This window comes from Neodiprion fabricii, chromosome 1, assembly GCF_021155785.1.
Source record: "Neodiprion fabricii isolate iyNeoFabr1 chromosome 1, iyNeoFabr1.1, whole genome shotgun sequence".
In the NCBI taxonomy this organism is placed as follows: Eukaryota; Metazoa; Arthropoda; class Insecta; order Hymenoptera; family Diprionidae; genus Neodiprion; species Neodiprion fabricii.
This window is the reverse complement of record NC_060239.1, coordinates 8,023,913-8,047,272: the sequence shown is the minus strand read 5'-3', so window position 1 is coordinate 8,047,272 and position 23,360 is coordinate 8,023,913. Positions and strand designations below refer to the sequence as shown.

At 37.1% G+C, this 23,360-nt stretch overlaps 1 protein-coding gene across 2 annotated transcripts in view; it reads left to right on the top strand.

Moving 5' to 3' along the window:
- Nucleotides 1-23,360, top strand: part of LOC124174970 (all trans-polyprenyl-diphosphate synthase PDSS1) — a 57,508-nt gene that overhangs the window by 28,401 nt on the left and 5,747 nt on the right. For both annotated transcript variants that reach the window (XM_046554722.1, XM_046554731.1), the window contains exons 2-7: nt 12,652-12,807; nt 16,109-16,242; nt 16,446-16,587; nt 21,994-22,083; nt 22,262-22,393; nt 23,084-23,278. In XM_046554722.1, the coding sequence (XP_046410678.1) occupies nt 12,652-12,807; nt 16,109-16,242; nt 16,446-16,587; nt 21,994-22,083; nt 22,262-22,393; nt 23,084-23,278 (849 nt within the window). The remainder of the gene's footprint in view (nt 1-12,651; nt 12,808-16,108; nt 16,243-16,445; nt 16,588-21,993; nt 22,084-22,261; nt 22,394-23,083; nt 23,279-23,360) is intronic.

The following is a 23,360-nucleotide window of genomic DNA, read 5'->3' as shown; positions in this document are numbered from 1 at the left end:
TTTTTTAACGAAATTTCACACCTTTGCTGAAGATGATGCCACGATACTTGAAAAATTAAAAAAAAAAAGAACAAGAACTTAAACTCCGAAAACTCAAAACCCTTTAGCTTTGGATTTCATTTTTACCTCCGAATTGCGACGTTTCGAAATTTAGAACATTCTGTTTTCAAAAAATTTCGGGAATTCGGTCGTTCGAAATTTTTAACCCCGATCGAAAAAAGCTTCGACGATTATTTTTAACCGGAAGAAATAAAATGACGTAAAGCTGGGTCAACGTCTTTATGTATACCATATTCAAGTACATAATACCTGTACACGTAATATGCTACTGACTTGACAGGTTTACGAACCGAAAGTGATTCGCGCTTTGCAAGGACATGGCGTAATTCGGATCCCGATCGCTTATAATCGCGTGATAAATCGATCCTTGCGAGAACACGAGACGCGTCTCTAGGTACGCTTCTTCGTTTCACTTTCGCTCTATTCACTATAGAATTTCCCGCAAGATCTCGAAATTACACCAAAGAAACCGAACGCGAAAATAAAACCTAGATCGACCGAAGAGGAGAATTAATAAACGATGTACGTGTCAATTGTTATTTTTATTTATTTTTTTTTTTCATCCTTTCAATTCCAAATATATGTGATTACACAGCGAGCAGATCAGCGTCGTTATAAATTTCCCTATAATTTATAATAATATTTTCGAAATGCACGCGAGGCAAGTGTTGATAACAGAGTCCATTCTGAGAGAAGTTATTTGTTTATTTATTTATTTTACTTATTTTTTTATTGCACAAGGCGCGCAAGGGTGTTAATCACAGCTTTACGGGCACGATTCTTTCTTCCGAATATATTACTTAACATCACAGGCGTACAAGGAAATTTGTAAGAACCACACCAGGTGTGTGCCATCGAAACTTGTTCCGTATTTATAAGCGTAGCTCAGCTCCATGCCGATTATTATTTATACAACGGCGGGTTAAATTTATTACAAATCGTAAAATAGTTTTGACGGACTTTTATAATTACAGATAGGCATATCAAGTGGTATTACAGATATTATATACCGAATGCAGTGCGAGGTTCGGAAGTTCCTTAACCAACGGTTATAATGTAGCAACGAGTAATTCGTCGAGATCGAGTCATTTATGAATAATCATAGCTTTGAAAAACCTGGAAAAAATGTTTAGCCTTTTAAAATATCGTCCATTATTCATTTCTCATCCTCTTCTGCGGTAAATCATTCAAAATTTTCATTCAGCTTGAGCAAGCTTATGTTGAAACACGGTTCAAAGTTAAGTACGTGTTTTTTTTTTTAATTAGATTTCTTATTCCCGATTACAGTTAATCGATTAGCTCTCGTTATTCATATTGCACAATTAGTTACAGTAACGTACCTACTCAATTTTATCAATTTTGTAACATCGTTATGCATATATATATACATGCAACGTGTTATAACTGCACAAAATCAGGATGTAACATCGCGCACTTTGCACTGTGCAGATTTCGAGATTAGCGTATATTACCGCAAAAGTTGCATGACAACTTTTATATTAATAATAATCCAACCACTTTCGAAAAGAGTCTGGTTTAATACACACGCACGCACGCACGCACATATATATATATATATGTTTGTGTGTGTGTTATGTATAGGTATTATACATATACAAGCATGTATAAAAGTAGTACGCAGTGATGGCCAGCGATATTTTGTCGTCGTTTAAACGCGTAAGAATTAAACAATTCAATTGCAAAAAAAAAAAAAAAAGAAGATATGATTGAAACAACGAATAAACAAACCTATACCTTAAAATCTATCGAAATCAACTCGAAATTTGATTGTCGAAAGAATCCACGGAAAGAAGAATAAGAAAAGCAAAAAAAAAAAAAATAAGAAAACTGCACACCAACTGTAAATTGAATCGAAATATTATACAGTACACGTAATTGGCTGAAAAAAAGGGTTAAAAAAACGTAACGCAAGCGACAAGTCTTCGGATGATATCCCCTTTCCTTTGCTCATTTCGTCGTTTTTATTCTAAATACGTATCGAGGATAAAAAAAAATGAGTGTTAACCTTTGATCGAGGAGGGAATGAGAGCCTCTGCGATCCATTGATGGGTCGGGTGCTGGCGAGGCGATTGCCCCGGGGTAGACCACTTTCACATTCTTCTCCCCTCCCCTTATCAGGACGTCAAGTTCTTTCGATGAATTCACGAGCCTCGCGTCTGGTCGCATACATATATGTATATTCTTCATCATCATCCTCGTCGTCATCGTCATCATTTTCTTCCTCCTCCTCATCTCATCTTTCTCACGTAATCGTAAGTCAGTCCGCGGCTCAGGGCTAATCGTACGTCTAAAATTCGTAAGGATATTTAAGTGCCGGTCGTATCGCGGTTAACGATTCTGAGCGGATCGTTACATCAATCAATGGGCTGATGCTTGCAGCTATTCAAATTTTCATATTCCTCGTCCGTCACGTGTGTGTGATACGAAAAGTAGCACGTGGTGCTCGGCCGAAAATTCATTTCTTCGTTTCATTTATTTTCGGCCCAACCGTAACGTTCGCTTTGTTCGCTTGACGAAAAACGAGACGAAAGTGGCATATTATTAAAAAGTAGCACTCTTCTCCAGCGTTTGCGGGAAATATGATCTGATATTTCTTGCAAATTGATTTTTCAGTGTTTCTGATTTTCTCTCTTTCATTTCCATTCTGAACCACGTCTCTCTGTATCGTTATAAACTTCCAACAGTAATATTGTTTTCAGACTGATAGGCCACACTTTATACACATAAAACGAAAACACTTCTAAGTCAATAATGTAGCGAGAGTTGAGTCGGGAATAAAGTCGTATATGTAACACGGGAATAAGAGTCAATTATCCTTTTGTTACATAATTTACTGTTTTGGTAATTTTATTACGCGATAATCGTAGGTTCAGCGTTTATCGAACTATTATACATATCTAAGAAATAGGAAATTACTTGATTCCTAAACGAAATCTTGGTTGTCGATGCTTTGTTCCAAATCGCTTCAAAATTGTTAAAAATCTAAACCTAATTGATCCGTTCGATTTCACTCGACGATGGTTAATTTTTTCATTCAAAGATTATTCCTCACAGAAGTTCACTGACGATAATTTTTGTTACAACGTTTCGATACGTTTGAAAATTCAATTCTACGATATTGTACTCGTATTGATTTTGACAAACAAATGATGATATTATATTGACTGCTTAAAAAAAAAAAAAAAAAATTAATTCGATAAAATTAACCATTGTCGAGTGAAATCTAAAGTATCTACTAGATTTTCAAGAATTTCAAAGAGATTTGAAACGCAGCATCGACATCGCACTTTTTCTTTACAACTATAGTATCTTATGTTCTCGTGATTCTAAAGAGATCTTTGTAGCTTGCCAATGTAATAATTTAACAAATACCACCAAGCAGCTTAAAGAGATTCAATTTCATTAGCACGCTTTACTTTTTCTTTGTCTACCGAATGTATGAAAGTGCGAGGTTAAAAAAAATTTGTGTCATCGTGGTTTTTTTTCCCTGCAAATCACCTCATCCTTTTCTTTCAAACATCGTTATCTCGTTCGCGATGATTTATTTTTCAACCGCGAATCGTGACCAGACGATCCGTAGTGTCCGCGCGCAAGATGTTACCACAAGTAGTACAACTGTGCGGCAAGAGCGCCGATTTCAAAGTAGAATTTTACGAGAAAAGTGGGAGAGACGAAGAAGATCTGAATTTTTAATTATCCTATAAATCGACTGGATAAATTCTAAATATCGTTATACAACTCGCGTATAAGCGCAGAGCTTATTTTGTCGGTTTCCTCTTACTTTCTATAAAACGCGAAGCAAGGACGGAGAATGAATATTACACACGCTATTCGCTATCGCAGAGAGAGTCGTCGATTTAATTAAACGTTTCTTTTCTCTCTCTCTCTCTCTCTCTCTCTCTCTCTCTCTCTCTCTCTCTCTCTCTCTCTCTCTCTATCTCTCTCTTTTACATCTTCAACTCTTTAGTTTTCGTTCAAACGGTCGACGACATCTCGAGAGTCCGACGAGTTGTTTTTTTTTTTCTTTCCTATTATCATTTAAATGTATGTAACATGTACACAATATCACGTGTATATATAAAAAACGCGCTTTTAATTACTCGGCGTAAATCAACCAATACGAATGTGCAGTTATAGCTTTACTATTTGTATCTGACTTTTTCTTTTTTCCCTTTTCTTGGGCATAACTTGTACTTCATCACTCTTCGATCTTTTTATTCCGACCTTCCTCATTCGATCCCATGTAACTGCGGACGGATATATCTAGGCACGAGATATTATATTCGTGTATACCATTCGTAGCGGTTGACACAAATTGGCTGTACCGTTATAGAAAAATGAATTGATAATCAGGTACAATCAACACGACTCGAGTCTATAATTATTATTCATAAAATTCAGACTCACGTGCATTGGTTTACCGGTCTGTATTAATTTCTTTTTTCCCGTTTTTTTTCTATCCTTTTTTACTGCAGAGGAACAACCCAATTTATGACATCCGTGCATGAAAATTTTCAGGTGAATCAATCACATCCATCCAATTTCAGATTTAATCACCTTCCTTAACGATTCACGATGATTTTTGTCTATAAAGTTGGTCAAAAGCTAATGCTCATTTTTCTGCAAATTTGAAATGATTTTTTTTTCCACCCTATTTCAAGTAGCACTGCAATTGCCTGTTTTACGTACCTCTTAAAAAAAATACAAGATTTTTTTCCGAACGTTAAAAACGATTTTTGTAACTGATGGTTGAATTTCAACGATTCGTTAAAAAAAAAAAATAATAAAAATGAATTATACTAACGAATTAATTAAATTTCAATTTTTTTTCTACAAGAAAGTTGTCCTAAATCATTCATTCGTGATAACTTGTTGAGAAATATAAGTGAAAATATTATTTAAAAACAATATCGATCTACTATCGATGTAACATATAACAGTTGCGAAACCTCGGACGTAAGCGAAATTTTTCAATAGAGAATTTCAATCACTTGCAAATAGAGAAGGCCCGAGGCTACAATTCTACCACAGGTGTAACCCACTGTTCAAAGTTTCACGGTAAATTATCTCACGATTTTGCGCAAAGTCCAGAATATACTTCGTACGATTGAAAAATAAAATTTGATTAAAAACGGAAGCGAAAAAAAAAAATTTTTCGTCCTGAGAAAAAATCTAGGTTAACGAAATAAGAAAAAAACAAAAATGACGATTATTTAATAGGTTGCTGTAATCGTACCGAGTATAAATATCGAAGCTGCATGGAACGATTAAATACCGTCGTGACCGTAGTCGAAAGGTATCCTCGGTAAAAATTAATTGCAATAAATAATAATTCGTAATTTAGTGTTTTTTATTTTATTTATTTATTATTTATTCTTTTTTTCTCTTTTTAGTCTAATGTCATCCGAGTACGTAATACCTAGATAGCTGAACAACCTGCTTATGCAATTAACCAAGCGTCGAGTGAGAGTTAGAATGTATGTAAATTAATATGCAAATCGATATTGTCTTAACAACTGTATTACCATAAATCGAGCAGACTTAAATCGCATGACATGATTTCATTTCACGTAACGAATTCCGATTATACGCACGAATCGGCACGGCGCGTGTTACACGAATGGCTGAATTACACGCGGGATGAATTGCGTGAGACTGCACTTTGCAGGCGTCAAGTCTCAAGTCGTGACACTACGATTTTTCATTCCAATCACAATCGGGAAGCGTCCGATCATTCGTCAATGATCTGATCGAGTCAGCGTTGACGCGATGCCTGAATCGAGATCTGAGAAAACGAGAAAACCGTATTTAAAATCTCCAGTAATTATATTTACTCCAGTGACGGTGAATACGAATTAACACACATCAACAATTGATAAAAGGTTTGATATTTACAATCTTCGAAACGATTAAACTCTATTTTCTGATGTGTTTTTCACTACGAGGCAAAAGTTAATAACGTTACTGTAACGATGCGTGTTCACGAATAATCGTTACTTTGCTTACTTACTGCATGATTGTCTGAAATTTAGTAGAACGTGATAAATGAAGTATACTCTTATTTCTAAAAGCCAACTCCTTAATTGTCAGTCGGTAATTGGATATTAAGGATTTGTCGATCATTTTTCCCCGGATGTTTCGTTCCGTTAACGTTACCAACTGCAGCCCAATTTTTTACACACATCTTTCTAGTCGACCAGTATCGTACGATTTAATTAAAAAACAATTAGGAAATCTCACGACATATTATAACTCTAACGCGCTTATGTAATGTTTAACGAACACCTGTCGCACCGTTATATAATACTAACTAAAATCTATTTTTTTTTTATTCTTTTTTTTCAATCTGGAAATAACTATCTGTAAACCCTAGAAATTTCTACGGTAACTGAAACAAATCCAAAAAGACTAGAATCTGTTAAAAAACACTTGAGTTTGATCATTTTTACCCATAATTCCAACTATAAAATCCATTTCGCAATTTGCGAATATTTTAACTTATATTATAGATTCATTTCTGTCACATAGTATAAATGTTGTCTCGTTCGTCTTCGCCGTCATTGGCGCAAACAACATTGCTAGACTTTGTTTAACCAATTTTTGTTCTTCTCCTAACTTTTGATTGAGACGGTACAATGTTTATTCACGCAACTTAAACGGGATGGAATTTTTGCGTCTGCGCAAAGTGCACAAAATCAACGGCGTAACATCGAAATCTATTACAGATCGACCGTAACGTTGCATAGGAGAAGTTAAAAATTTCTTATATCAAATTAAAAAAATTCAAAACGACGGATTCGATATGGCCAATCTAATATGGCAGACGAAAATTTCAAATTTAATCGAATCTGGTAAAAAAAAACTCTAAGCAGGGCTTTTCGGGGTCGCTGATTGGATTCGTAATCAGCGACCTCAAACACCGAGACCAGAATTTTTTATCAGCTATATTAAATTTTTGAATCCCATAATCAGCTTCGTAATCAACGACCGCAGAAACTTACAACTTATATAAAACACGTATACGCCTGAAGGGGTAATTTTCTCAGAAATGAAAAATTCCTTCAATTTTAACGAGTTTTTTCGAACCAATTCGCTTCTAACAATAATTACAATCTACACGCATCATGTCGCAATAATAACTTTCGAGTATTGAAAACTTATTAATACACTATCGGAAGTAGCAAAAAACCGCAAAAAAATATATTGAAATGTTCTCCAAGTATGTATACAAAAAATGGATATAAAACAGACGGTGAGAATACTTGCCGCTACGACTCAAAGTTTCAAGCTACACTATAGGACACCGGCATTAATTAATCAAGCCGAAATTAACTTTCGCTCTGTGCGATTATAACTACCTAGGCAGGTATATGAAAAACGCCAGGGTACGGAAATGGCATAGAAATTGGAATTTGATTCGAGATTCGAATTGAAATAGAAACATAACCAGTTGCGGCGTCCCATTGACGATGAGGAGAAAGTTTTTCAACTTGTACATTATATTCATCCTCTGTCGTCGATACAGCTACTTATGTGTGTATATATATATATATATGTGTGTGTGCAGTATAGCTATATACTTACGAAACTAAGGAGACTCGAGGAATTTTCAAATTTCTTTTACTCACTGCACGACTGGGTCACTCACACTTATATTTACAGGTGGGCATTTTTGTACCGCGCTGCGGCTTCCTCAACATTTTTAACGAAACATCGTCGCGTGCAATCCCCGTTTCTCATAACCCGTCGGAAAGTATTATATACGGTACAAGAAGCGCTTGCATACGTTTACTTATTTACTAACCGGTATATCAGCTATAGAAACTCGTAGAGAATTTAAATTACACCTCAGATTCGTTCGACTTGTGAGACAATTTTTTCTGCCCAATGAATCGATCGCTCGTATCCCGTTGAAAAAATATCGATCTCGTCGATATACTTTTTTCTTATCACGTCACATGTAAAAGAAAAAGAAACATGCAACTCGCAAAATTGGCCAAGTTCATGTATGTACGGATTCAATCATCGTTCTGTAAGGTACAAAGTAACAACAACAATTTCTGATATCGGGAATCCTTCAATTCTTGCGGTAATACATCGTACGGAGAAACACAATTTATCGATAGAAAAAAAAAATTTTTTTTTTTTGTTACCAGTATATTTGTCGAACGGTATTCGTGCGACAAAAATTGTCCTGATCGTTGTTTTTTTCCCCCCTTTCGATTTTCACAAAAACTCAATAATTCCCATGCAGTCTTCTTACAAAAAAACAAACGATTATCTCACGAGCCGACTGTGAGACTAATGCCAATTATTATATTGCTATGATAAAATACGTCGAGCAACCACCGTATAAATCATTACTCATCGATTTATTCTTACCCCTGATTTTCAAATTTACCCTTCTCATAAACAATCCGTATTACCTACACGAATCCCACACTTTACAAGCCTCCGCAACGAATTTCCACCCACGTAACTTTGGTCTCTCAATTTACTTCCGCCTACATAATTTTTACATCATACACGTAATCGCGTATCAACGATGCTTACGTGATCCTGATCATCCGTCCGTCTTCCCGAATGCGGGTGAAAGAAAAAGAGGAAAAAATAAAGATAAAAACAAAATAGAAGAAAATAAACACGACTAGAAAAAGGTTGAAATAAAAGTGTGTTTCACCGTTGCAACCTAAGGAGTACGTGAGCGGGTAATATGCCGATTTTTGGGTGCTCGTCGAGTTGACGTTACGGCTGGCCTGTTATAACATTACGCAAGATTGGACCGGTCGGCTGGGATCATAAACAGCTGGTATCGCGGTGGGCAGAGACGAGGGCTTAGCTTCACCGATTTCGAAAGCCTTTCGAAGACTAACCGTTCGTTTTTATCCCCGCATTTAATATTTATAGTTCACGTGTGACGCGAAACGTCGTCTTCCTCAATCGACGAAAAGGTCACCCTACTTGATTAACATTTTCTCCCAGCTTTCTTGTGAAAATTTCTTCTAATATCTTTTTACGCGTTCGAGCGGATCTGATTCGTTCCTCATTCAGGCATCGAATCTGGTAATTGTTTTTTTCTTTTTTTTTTTTTTTTTCAATAATGAAGTTGTGAAAGATCCGTGAAAAGTATAAGGTCTTTTATTATATAATTTTCATTGTGAAAAATTTCGCAATAATTCCTGTGGTTACAATGAAATTACACTAAAATTGGCAGCCTTGCAGCATCGCTCAAGCATCGTTAAAATTGGAAGCAAATGTGGTACAAGCAATTATACAATTTAACGTGATTATACTTGGCAGTACTAAATTTTCTGCTAAATTAGAACGTGCGTAATATTCTACGTTTTCAATTCATCGCGAATGAGGTTCGAGAAAATAAAAGACCAAAAAAAAAAAAAAAAAACAGCAACATACTATTTCTGGACTTTTTCGTTACATCTTCATTATCCAAAACCATACTCTCCGAATAATTGATGTAAAAAATTTGAAATGATTACGGATAATTCATAGAAACGAAATCTACTACTTTGAATTTTTTTCCCAAATGTTAAAATCAATGCGAATACATAACAAACGAATTGAAATGATTTGAAAAAAAAAATTGCAAAATCTCGTCTAGTTCGCTTGGGCCGATTATCCGAATGAATAAATAAATCATACCTACGTAAATCGCGGCAACACGCTTTTCACCGTTCTAATTGATCTAAAGATTTTTTTTTACCGACTGTCGGTGCATATGCAGCACCGACTTTCCTAGATCGGTTGCAAGGTCTCTTGTACTATAGCCTACATAGACGATCGGCGATCGATGAACGCGTTTACCGTCGATTCTAATACAGGCAGCTCCTGACCTACTTCTTTTTTTCCTCTTTATTCCGCGCCATTATTTGCTCCTGTTTTTCCATTTGTCTCGCGTAATTCACAACCGTTGCACCTGTGGATAATTGTCGTCACCTAGGCTATGCGGACGGTGTAGGTTTTCCCATATATTGCACAGAGTCTCTGACCAGACGAACGTGTTGGGTCGACCAAAATGACGAAACAATGACCGAAGAGATCTCGTTACATGCCGCCGACTGCACACAATTGCCCGAAGCCTCGTATAAATAATAATTGTCTTCGTTATGTAATTTCCAACCGTCTCATCGCGGCGTAAAGTTACAAACTCTTGCAGTCCGTCACGTGCACGAATACCCATCAATCCGGTTATCGAAGCGCGCTTCGGGATTTTTTTCAGAATAAAGAAGAAGAGCAATAAGATCAAAAGTTGAGGCTAGCAGCTGTCTATTTTCTAGTCATTTTTTCATCACGCCGCCATCAAGCTACATTTAAAATGGACGTAACATGCCGGACACGTATTCCTGTATACATACGAACGCACAGCTCGTAAAGTACGAAACATATTTATTTTCTCAAATTCGTTTCATTTCATATTCAAGTGCTTACTTGCAACGGTGGTAAAAAATCACGAATATCTGTCGGCTGCGTCGTGTTTCCAAGATTTACGACGTAATTTCGTTACTTGTAATTGTTTAATCAGGCATTTTACGAGGTTGAAGTTGGTAACGTTAATTCAACGAAACATTGGTAAAGAAAAAAAAAATTCTGATTCATAACTTCACTTGAGACACTTTTCGATTTCTTTCATGGTTCACTGAATTTCTAAACTATCCCAAAATTGTCAAGTAATAATTTTTCCCAAAAGTACATTGCGCTACGTTAATGATAAGAAATTGAATCTCACTGCATTTTACCGTGTGAAAAGAAAATTCTACTGAATTGAACCGCCGATCATCTCTCGATTGAAGAAACATTTACTAATTTGTGTCGCGATTTTCGATTAAATTGATTATTTTTTCACGATTAATCGAGTTTAATCGATCATTTTTCCTCACAATGGGTTTTTGTTTTCTACTCCCACGAACGACGCAATGCAATATCAATTTTAGTGATCAAAATGTCAATTATCATCATTGTCTTACTTACTAAGTACCTATTTGACATAACGCGTGAAAAATGGATGAATATTTTCCCCTGAAATTGAAAAATCTCTCGAAAGAAGCTGTGAATTATAAAAATACTTTCTCGCTATTAAGACTGCATATTGAAATTTACCAAATTTTGGTTTCAAAATGATGCGAAATAATCGATTCGTCAATTAATCTTTACCGATTCAATCGAGTCGTGTTCGATTATTTTTAGCCAGTGGCCGTCGATGGTAGTCCAAGCGATTGACGAATTGCTTCGTTCGTATCCGTATTGCAGGCAGTAGTAAAACCGGCGTGGTATCAGCCAGTGGTGAAGTAAAGCGTGGGTCAGACACGAGCGAGTAGTAAGTATCGTTAAGAGTCAGACGCGTAGAGACGCGGATTTACAGCCCGAGGCAGAAGCGTGCAATCTTAGATGATTAACGCGTTTCTACAGATTGACAGACGATGATAAAACGTCCATGAAATTTGCGCTACCTTTAAATACTCGTGCTTCTCCTTATTGCGTTACACCGTATAAAACGCGCTCTGAAACTGGTGACTGGTCGGGCTCGTAGAAAAAAATTCACAATCAAGCTTCGTGAGAGTTTTAGTATATCTATGCATGTAAAACGCGTAATCAATTTTATATCATTGATGCCATGTGCGCAGGATAATTTAAAAATTTTTAAGTTTTTTAAAGCAAAACAATTATCAGGAAGCATAATTTGATTTCAAAAATTGGGGCCTCGTTTAGCAAAAGTTGTATCTTCTTTTAAAAAACAAATTGCATGACGTTTCCTGACCGAAAAGAAAGAGTTTGCGAACCAAGAATATTACATTTTCGAAAACTATCGCGCATTAATTTTCGGTGGGTTACAAAAATGCGAAAGACCGAAAAGTCGACGGGACAAAATCCCGAAAGTTAAGTTACCGACAATAAAAAATCTAAAAGGACCATAAATACGAAATGTTGTCTTTCAGAAAAATAAATATTGAAAAAGCAAAAATGTACAAATAAATTTGTATCGAAATTTTTTTTCGTTTCGGTATTTCGTCCTTTCGGGAGTCTGGTCCTTCTGCGTTTTGCGGATCGAAATTTTTCTCGTTCTAAACTATGATCGTCGACAACTAATTTTCTTAGTTTATTTTAATTACGGAACTTTAATTTTTCTACATTTTCACATTCTGAGCGTTCGGTTGAATGAACTTTCGAAAACTTTTGAAAATCCCCATTTCAGTAAACTGATCTTTCGTTATTTCAACATTCGTACCTCGAAAATTTCGGGTTTTCGATCAGTCAACTTTTTGCTATTAATTCGAGATTTTTGCGACCCACAGTTATCCTTAAAGAATATATTGCGTATTATGTTCACCTCATTAATGACAAAGCAAATTTGAATCTTATTACTTGAATTCTAAATCAATGAAAAGAGATGAAAGCGAAACAAAAAAAAAAAAAAACGCACCATTGTATGGGTAAAATAATTCACCTTCGTGACGGTGAAGTTTTTCGACTGTACGATTGCTCGTCTATTTGTTGTGTAATGTTTGTTTTACGTTTGATATTTTTTTTTTATTTTTACTTCTCTTTATTTTTCAGAATGGGGCAAGGTCACGCGTACGAGGGGTTATCCCGGGGTCAAGAGCTGTCAGTTCGATGCAGACGCAGCAGCCAGGTTCTTTGCCCGAATTTCAGGTCGACCCTTACCGCCTTATTGACGATGATCTCAAGGACGTCTATGATGACATACGGCTGGTGAGCAACCTTTAACTTTCACCGACCGCCGTCGGATCCGCTATTTAACATTTGTACTACACGTACATACCTTTTTGTACAGTAAATAATGCCTGCGTGCATTAATGCAATTAATGTTCAAGAGTTATTTAAATTAATCGTTCTTAAACATCTTCCATATCCTGTCAACATCTCCATTCTATGGTATAACATCCAATTGGTTCTAAATTCATAGTTTCTATTTTTTTTAATGATTTTATTTACCTCAAGTTTCTAGTTTCTCCGTCACTTTTCAAAACTAGTTAGATATACCTACTGAAAAAAATAACTTGTTCGTGCTGAGATTTAAAACTTCAATACAGTTAGCAATGAATAACAATAATTCGATTTTCGACGATAATGTAAAAATGATAACGTCCCAACGAACCGTCAGTTTTTAATGAAAATTGTATGTATCGGGAAAACCTGGAAATGTCGATGCTCATTTTCAAAAATCATAACACATAATAGAAACGAAAAAATGAATAACGACGTTGAAATTTTTGCGGTAAAATAACCGATCCTAGGGGAATAAAAACTGCAATTTTGATTTTACAAAACCGGAAAAATTCACAAGCAATATCTGATCTAATAATATTCTAATTCTTCAATTTTCATTTGCCAATTACCTAGTATCTGTTTATTAAAAAATTGAGACACTTTCACAAATATTTCATTACTCAACGATTAACGGTCACCGTGTTTGAATTTTGCAACATTTGAATTCTCCGATGCGGTTGCGGATTGCATTCTCATGCGTATTCATACGGTGGCCATGGATAGCCATACGGATGTGCAGCTCGCCGCGCTTTTAGTTCTCCCTCTTGCATTCTTAGCCATACGATGTATCGGTAATCCTCGTATTTTATCGTCACCGTTGCATTTAACAAGCGCGCGTTTGCGACATGTCTTCATTAAACATTTTACCCAAGCGAAAGCGAAGAAGCCGCGATGTGCGTTCGCGTCGTTTCACGGTCTGCATATCAGCAAAAAACTTTTACTCGAGAAACAATACATATATATACAAGTATAATAACGCGGTAGTCTCACAAGCCGCACGCGGTTTCTGTTCAATTTATTTCTCCTGCTCACAATCAGTTCAATTTATTATACCTTTGCCCGTTATATTCTCAGGTATGCAAGTCTCTCTTTTACAACTGTAAATACAGGTATACAACTTCTTTAGTATTGAATTACTTACGGAACGAAAGTCTTTTTTTTTTCTTTTTTTTTTGTATTCCTTTTTCTTCTTTTCTTTCTAGAAACAATTCAGTTTCAATTCAAAATGTACATAAGTAAAAATAAAATGTGAAAGAACCTGGTACTTCCCAATTTTTCCCGGTTCTTTCCTGAATTTACTGCGAGCAATGAATACGCTTTACTTTTCATTATACAATTAACTATATCGTAAAATCTTTAAAAAATGTTGTCAACATTCCCCCGTGGCGAGTTATTTATTGGTTACGAAAACACCTCGAAAAACAAGTTGTAGTGTAAATTGAGCAAGTATCACGCGCAAGAAGTGAAATTGACAGTTTTCATTACCAAATTTGCTAAGTGGCATCAGTAAGCGGATATTCCCCGATGGAAAAATGATTAATAAGTTAAAATATTTGTCCTTGGGTGGTCGTTTCTATTGTAGTGACGTACACGCGGCATGTTTAACTTTCCACCATGGCGAACGAAACGGCTACCAGGAATGATTAATAACATATTTTTCCAAAATATTATCGAATTCTTCAACCCCTCGCAACGTACAACAAAATTCCTCCCAGCGTTTCGAAACAATATGAAATTACTCTTTATTTTCTCTCTTTTCATTTGCTACAATTTCGCGGGTTTCCGTTTCTCCTGATTTCATTCCGCAAGGCTAGACTTTCTTCTTTCTTTCAAATAAAAATCTCGTCGATTATTACATGCAGATGGAAAATTTTCGCTCGTTGTTATTGTATAAAATAAAAGTATCCATTAAATATTATACGGGCAACGGTAAAATCACGCGCGGTATTATTCCATATGATTGGCTTCTCTCCAGTATGTAACTTTCTGTCCGTACGTGTACCATGCGTCTGTAAGACAAGGAACCACCTGTACAGGTACGCAACGCGTGTACGTCTACATACATATATGTATGTATATATGTGCGAACACGCAGACATCAAGGTGTGTGATTTGAATCCTAACGCCTCGTCGAGCGCCTGCCCAACGTACACTTTTTCATGCCGACTGAATAAATAAAACATGTAGTAACGGTGGCTGCGGCAGGTGGGTACGTCCTTCGCTAACGATAATCGCCTACTTACTTCAAAGCTAAAATTATTATCCAAATCATACCTCGTTTAGCGGCTCCTACGGAGAGTATACTAATCGCCGTAATCACGCGACTGAGGAAAATTTCGTTTGCTACGGTCACTAAAAAATTCTAGTAAAATTGCTGAATTATCTTATTGTTGCAGCATCAAAACTCTGTTTCTTTAGTTTGCTATATTTTTTTTCAATTGAACGGGGGCTTAACCATCAATTTATTTTTGCAGTAAAAGCAATTTAACGCGATAATTACAAGAAGAAAATACAATAAGAATGACAATTTTCAGACAGAGCGACGAAACTCGTTGTCATTTTTTTACCCAGAATTCTATTTTCAGTTATGTAGTAAAAATTGAAAACGGTTAACTAAAAATTTATCTCGTTGCAACGTGAAACTTGTTTTACAATAAAGTTGTGGAGCGTTTGAGTAATCTTGAACGAAACTTCATCGCAACCCCTTTACTTGCATTTATATATTTACAACCGTACGTTCTTGCACTCCGACTGAGCATCTGGCTCTCGCCTCCAAGTGGGGCAGAAAAATTATCGTTAATAATACCCCTTGTGCACAATCACCTCCTTCACTACATGCACGATGTTGAGTAATCGGATGTATACGAGCGAAATTAAATTGTGGATACCGTTCAGACACGGGTTTCATTTTTATAAAAATTCAATTCGTGAAGCTGCGTAACTAAAGTCGACATTTCATTAAATTTCCCTTCTTTTCATCATAATTAGAAGTAAGTCTACTTTTAATGCGCAGATTCAAAGACTGGCTAGTTATGATCCAGTTTCGAAATGAATCCGACTTCATACGCAAGCTTCGAATATATTTAGAAACAGGAGTTCGAAATTCTATATTAAATGTAAGAAAATGTTGGATAAGTGGAATAAAAGCTCCTGAATCAGTACCCGCGCGATTGGATTTACAAAAATTGGGGATAATTAACATGAAGTTTGCATCGTGTTGCAGGAACTTGTCCGAAACACGTCACAGGAAGAATTGAAAACCATAGCAACATATTACTTCGACGGTCAAGGAAAAGCCCTGCGACCAATGGTGGCGATTCTTATGGCTAGGGCTATAAATTATCACAAGGAAAGAAGGTTCGTATAATTATCTCGACCGTAATACCTATAAACCAAAACCTCGACGCGTAAATTTCTAATTCGTTGAATTATTTGTCTGTTGCTTGTACGAAAATGAGGAACAGGAGGTAATGCAAAACCGGTGATTGAAATTCCGTGCAACCCGATGAAAAATATTCAACATTGTGAATGACAAATTTCTTTCCCCCCGACTCGTTTAGCGATCTCTTGGCATCGCAGCGACAAGTGGCGATGATCGCCGAGATGATACACAGCGCGTCTCTGATCCACGACGACGTGATCGACCAGTCAGATTTCAGGCGTGGAAAGCCCTCGGTGAACGTGTTGTGGAATCATAAAAAGGTAAGACGTGTAAGCCTGGAATTATCTCCCCTGTTCAGCATTCGTCAAAGTCGAACATTGTAGAAAATTCCGATATGATGACGAAGGTATCGAACTTGCTTCCAATCTGCGCACACCTGTCACCGTTAATGTATTTTGTACATGTAATAATGCCTGCCTGAATTACATATTCGATCGAAAAGTCGGAGGGGCAGAAGGAGCGCGTGCATACATATGGAATGCAGGTGGAAGGAGGTCAATTCGATTCGTGTCCGGCAACACTTTCTTGTGGATCCGGAAGTGTGCCGAGTGTCAAGTGACTCTCGAATTACGTACGTGATGACCGCGTCGTCTCTCTCGTTGCTTTTAGATACGTCATTCGCCGATCAATAGGCGAGTTTTCGAGGTTGAAGTTCCAAATTTGAAAAGCTCCAAAACCGCCTAATCCCGAATTATTTGACGTTGAAACTTGAAGTAAAGAAATAAAACTTTTACGAGTCCATAAAGTTTCGAATGTTCGGAAACCTGATGGCTCCAAGTTCCGAAATGCAAGATTCCGAAAATTCAAATTACGATATGGCAAAGTTCATTCCAAGAAATTCGAATAACACAAACTAAAATATTAACTATTTCATAGGTGGTATTATAATTAGAACGTTCAAAACGACGAAAATAAGTGGTGTTTTCGATTTGATTCTAATGGTTTGAGGTTGATTTCGAGCACCATAGGGATATCCAAAATTAAACTGAACAAAATTTAAATAATTCTCATTTCCAGTACGGATCAGAATAGATATTTGTACAAAGTATGATGCAACAAATGTTCGTCGTAAACTTTTGATTTAAACGGTCTGGTCGATTCGTCCTTGTGAATTCCACAACGCCAAACCGAAATTGACATTTTAATACAATCTTACAATTACAATCTTACAATTAATACAATCAAATTCTCCTTACAACATACCGGATTTCTTTCCTCTCCGTTATTTTTCACATTTCGCCACTTTGGTCGTTAAGCTACTCGTTACCTCAGCTACTCTTAGTCTCGTCTTTTTCAAATTACGCCAACTGCTGTGTAGCAGGATCAAGCGTGAGGCCGTTGCGTAACAAATTATCACATTTTGTGTACTGACCGCGTTCGTATTCGACAGTATGCGATGTTTGTTTCTTCCTTTTTTCGTTTACCATATTACTTTTGACGTTTTTAATGGTTTTCTTTTATTTTTAGTATCCCAAATCTATTTATATCCGCTATCGGTAAGGATCGAAAGTGTTGCCGTCACTTTTACTTTCGTCTGTAACAAATTTGTTACCAAACATATTCGATGGGAAACGTTGCAGAATTATGAAATAATTTACATGTACGAGCATAGATGCAGAGTATCAAATCTGTCGATCACAAAAAAAAAAAAGAAAAAAACACACACACACACACACACGCACACATTCATCCATTCGTTGCAGTATCTTATGGATCGTGAAGCCCGTGGGTCTCGAGTCACCTTTGTCGTTCTAATTATAATTGAGAAGAATTAGACTCGCTACGGGTATCGTTAGAAAGTAAAAAGCATCAGAGGGATTCCCTGGCTTGTTTCCCAATTGTCTATTGCGATACCTTTGAATAGACCCCCAAGACTTCATCTCGTTTGAAAGTCATCCTCATAGAGAGTTGTTTCCTCTTCTTTATCCCGATTAAACGTACTCGCGATTCGTAGCGTAAAACGTGCATAGATCAAGCGAGACTAGTTCGTTAATCCTAACTATCAGTTTTACGTCGATCTGTGCCGGATGACCAGCAAGTTCTCAGCTGACACGAATCAGTGGCAAAAGTTCAATGTCCACAACATTCCAGCACAGCACCTCGTACATAAGTATAAAACGTTCATTTTATGGATTGTAAATACATGTAATATGATCCGGTACATGGTTATTACTCCAGCTTGACTGGTTTCAACGTTCGCACGAATGATCACTTGTTAGTTATTCATTACAGCTCTTTCCCAATGTTTGAGTGTGTCTCCAAGCATGCGGCAGAAATTCGAGCAAGCACTCGATAATGAGACCTAGAAAAATCTACATCTGTGCACGGATTTCACGTTGCATTTCGAGGCTTCGCCTGAAAAGTACGCGCGGAATACTTTTGCTCAACAACGCCCTGGCCAATCTAGGACATTGTAGAAAAAAAATGTCAGTGACACTTCACACCGATTTGTTGTAACTTAAGAGTGAAAGGACTTAGACGTTAATTGCTCTTCAAGGTTGAACGACCACTCAGTTGGCAATGATATATAGCTTAAGGTATTGGATAATTGTCGGTGTTTACACTCGACTCGGAGCCAAAGCTCGTGGATCGCACTTGCGATCGTTGATCGTCGATCGTCCAAAATCGAAGCGCTGCACCGATTTCAATCGTTCGTTCGATTGTAATTTATACAAAATTAGATGTCGTCGATGATTCAGAGGTTTCGCTGTACCGTGTTTCCTTTTTTCTATTACGTACTTCGCTCTCATTGAGCACAACGCACGTGCGCCTATCGATCCTGCAGTGATTCAATATTTCGTAATTAAAATGAGAATGTATACCATTGCCTTGCGACCCGTTGTAGTTCAACTTGATGCCAGTCGAGCAGTTTCACGCCGAATTTACCAACTGCTCTCTATACCATATCTGCACACTAATTTGCTCATCGTGTTACACGTTCAAGCTTCAAGACAAAATGTTTCTTCGTTAATTTTTCTCCCGATTTTTTCGCCATCCCGGATGCACATACCTTTCAATCAGGATTGAAATTCAAAAAGTAGAAGGTACCGCAAGCACAGACCGTGCCTAGCCTTCGGCTGTCACCCATCTCCTTTTTATCTAGTCTCCTCGACATATCCGTATGTCCGTATATTCTCTTATAACTTTAGAACTACTTGACCGGTTTTCATCACGTTTTTTTCTATCGACATGTACAACGTCTGGTCAGATTTTAGATTATAATGCTTTACAATCGAATCAACAATTCCGGAGATATTACGATATTAAATTTGTAAGCCAAGTCGGAACGGAATGACACCGTTATGCGAAGGTTGACCAAACCCTTACAGATAGAGGAAAGTTGTGTTAAAAAGTTTTCAAGGTCCCAATGAGCTCTGCAAAAAAAAAAAAAATCGCGAGAGCATATATGGCTATGGCTACTACTTTTCTCACAAAAAGCATTTGTAAATATTCGTCGACGGAGCCGCGGCGAGTTGCTATAATAGTAGATATGATGACATTACTCTCGTATACTTTCGCGGTCAGTCTCGGAGTGTCACTTATAAAATTCTTGTTGGCAAATCGGGTTTCCTTTCACCGCGTGGTTCCTGCAGCAGATACCTGTATCAATATTGTACAATCCCCCGAACGCGCGGGTCTGAAAACCACCTGCTGCATGTATAACTACGAGTAAGTCCTCCTTTAAGAAAGACATAAATGTGCGACGAGAGGTGAAAAATAATGTTTATTATAATCGCAATTACTCATTGCTACTTGTTATATAAAATGGGTACTTAGTAAGTAAGACAATTATAATAATTGATACTCTAATCACATATCGTTGGTGGGATTAAGAAACAAAAAACGATTATGAGGAAAAATAATCTAGTCGATCGATTAATCGAGTTTGAAAAATAGTCGATTATACTCGATTAATCCTGAAACCATAGTCGATTTAATTGAGATTCGATTATTTCTGGTCATTCTTAGTACGCTGCAAAGATATTATTTGTATAGTTTTTTGAACATTGTTGTAAACCGGTCTCCAATCGTATGAATATTACGCACAGATATGTGCGTATGTGTACAGATGTCGAGTGAACAATGTGAACTACCGCATTGATTGCCGACCTTTGCGGTGAAACAACTATATTATTATACCTATATGCGTATCGCAATCGTTAATGCTGGACAAGACTATTCATTGTAAGGTGTACCGATAAGCATGAGACATGAATGTTCTTTAATTATTTTATTGTTCCGGAACGCCCGTGTGTGCAAGAATCCTCGATTCCTTGTCATTTGAAAGAATGTATGCATGCACAGTATTCCGGTCAACGATTTCAAACAAAGGTTTCCCAAACTTTTGTGTCACATCTCACGAAGAACAAACATTTGTGAATGACGGTTTGCAAATTATCATCTTCGCCATTTATTTAGCACTTGACATTGAAAGGTCTATATTTGGTTGAGGAACACCTTAAAATTATTACGAAACGCGCGATATACGGTGACTGATGACTTACACAACGATTTGCAATAATCATTATTGTTCGTCAATGAAAGAAATTTGCGCTTCTTACACAACCAGGCGCGGTTAAAATATCCCATGAAAATTTTAACACGTATCAATTTGCCAATATTATAATACAGCTAACATTCCTGCCACATACTCGTCAAGCTGCAAATTCTTCCGATGCCGCCTGTGATCCCTCCCCATCGACGGTGTTGGAGAAAGAGATATTCAGCCCAAGGATTCTCATCGTCGTTCGACTTGACGGATATCTTTGGATTATAATTCCTTCTTCATTAGGAAAGAAACAATGCAGACTTCGGTCCGTTGCCTCTGTCAAATCTAAAGTATTTTAGGACCCGTTTAATTCTGCTAGCTTTCCATTGTTGCAGAGTTCCGCGTTCGTAATACTGCCACGATTTCAGTAACACGTGTGTCCTGCATTTTAATGTGATGTCACCTTGCGTCTTTGTACAAACATTCTACGTGTCCTCTTCGCATTGACATGCACGGTCTTCGAAATTTTTGTAAATACTTCCTCGATTATTGCATGCATTATTATCTTGTCTCAAGTACGCTCGCCTCCTTCTGATATTTGCAATGTATGCATTTGCCATTTTTGAAGGTCCGTAATATTTACGCCACGCTCCGAATACGAGTCCTTGCACCGTCATGCGTATTTGTATAATTTTGGCCAAATAACACGATCCTTAAATTGGGTATCGACGATATTTTCTACGTCACTTTATCAGCGCTATCCTTACTTCACCATATTTATCCTCGTCAATGATTCGTAACGTGAAACGATATAATACAGAGCGAGAGATAGTTCCTGAGGTGAAAAGTTCGTACCGCAAAAAGAATAAATTTGATTAAGTAAGAAAAGAGAAACAAAATAAATGATTGGAAGATGTGTAAAACTTAATGTTTAAAGATGAAGTAAGACGAGAAGGAACATTGTCTCGCCGTACTCATCAGCTTATAACAGCGATGGAATTTTATTAACATAATAACCACAAAACGGCTTTCACAAAATGCAAATCCATAGAGTTACACGTAGTAAGACATTGTTTTTCGAACAGTTATTTTATAACTCTATGCAACAAACTAACCGTCCATTATTATCTCTGGATATTTATTTTTAAACACTCGTTTCCTTTTCCCTATTTTCCAGGTCACGATGGCCGGCGATTTTATTCTCGCAATTGCATCGATGATGATCGCAAGACTTCGCAACGACGATGTTACGCTCACCCTAAGCCAGGTAATTAGCGAATGACGCGATGACGAAACGCGACACGTATGTCAGTGGCTTAGAGATACTAAGTATACTACTCGTGCACTGCAGGTGCACGCGTAATTATATTAGAAAAAAGAAAGAAGCGATAAGTCAGATAAACTCGATTTGCTTTCTAACTTTGTATCTCTCGCTGATTTTTCAGGTCGTCACGGATTTGGTGCAAGGAGAATTCATGCAGCTCGGTTCTAAGGAAACCGAAAACGAAAGATTCGCACATTATCTGACTAAAACGTACAGGAAAACGGCCAGTCTTATCGCCAATTCCGCGAAAGCCGTAAGTACCGGAACAATCGATTCGTGTTTAATTAACCTTTGACTCCGAAACCTGGATCACTTTTGTCCGTGCCGATTTGGATTGTTCGATGCGCATCACACATTCGGTGCATTATATTTGCAATAAAGATATTGCAAATAATTATTTCACGTTGTTTTTTTTTTTTTTTTTTTTCGTAGCACTGTAGCGACAAGTCCAAAGATGATATATAAATTTATGTAGATTATTTATGATAGATTAAGTTAGTGAGAAAAAAGCCGGACACTGATAATCCAAGTTTCGGGGTTAATTAAGGGGATCGATTTCGACCATGACGCGACGTCTGTATCTCCAAATATCGAAGTCCACGTATCTCAAACGCGAAAAAGGGCTTATCAGCCTCGTTCTATAAACATATCTGAACAAAAACACTCCAAGACATTTACATTTAACGGAGAAATAGACAAATGGCATGAATCCTACGAATTTACTATTACAATTCGGTAGAATCTGTGCCATTTCTTTATTTCTGCGTTAAATGAAAAGGTATAAGAGTGTTTTTGTTCGGAATTGCGCATGGAGTAAGGCTGTTAAAGTCTCTATGGAGATAAATCCGTCAACGTCAAAATCGACCAGGGCACCCTCTTAAGGATCAATTGTTTTGCGAGGCCTTTATTATTTATTATTCAATATTCGCACTTCGTTTCGCAGGTCGCAATGTTGGCCGGTGCCGACGATCATCTAGCGGACGTCGCTTTCCAGTACGGAAGAAACGTCGGTCTGGCTTTTCAGCTGGTCGACGATCTTCTAGATTTTGTATCATCGTCAGCAGCCATGGGAAAACCGACAGCGGCCGATTTGAAACTAGGACTTGCTACCGCGCCAGTTTTATTTGCTTGCGAACGGGTAAGAAAATGACATCAATAATACGTGTGAAGAGAATATTTCAAAAAAAAAAAAAAAAGATGAAGTGCGTAAAGTGAGTTTT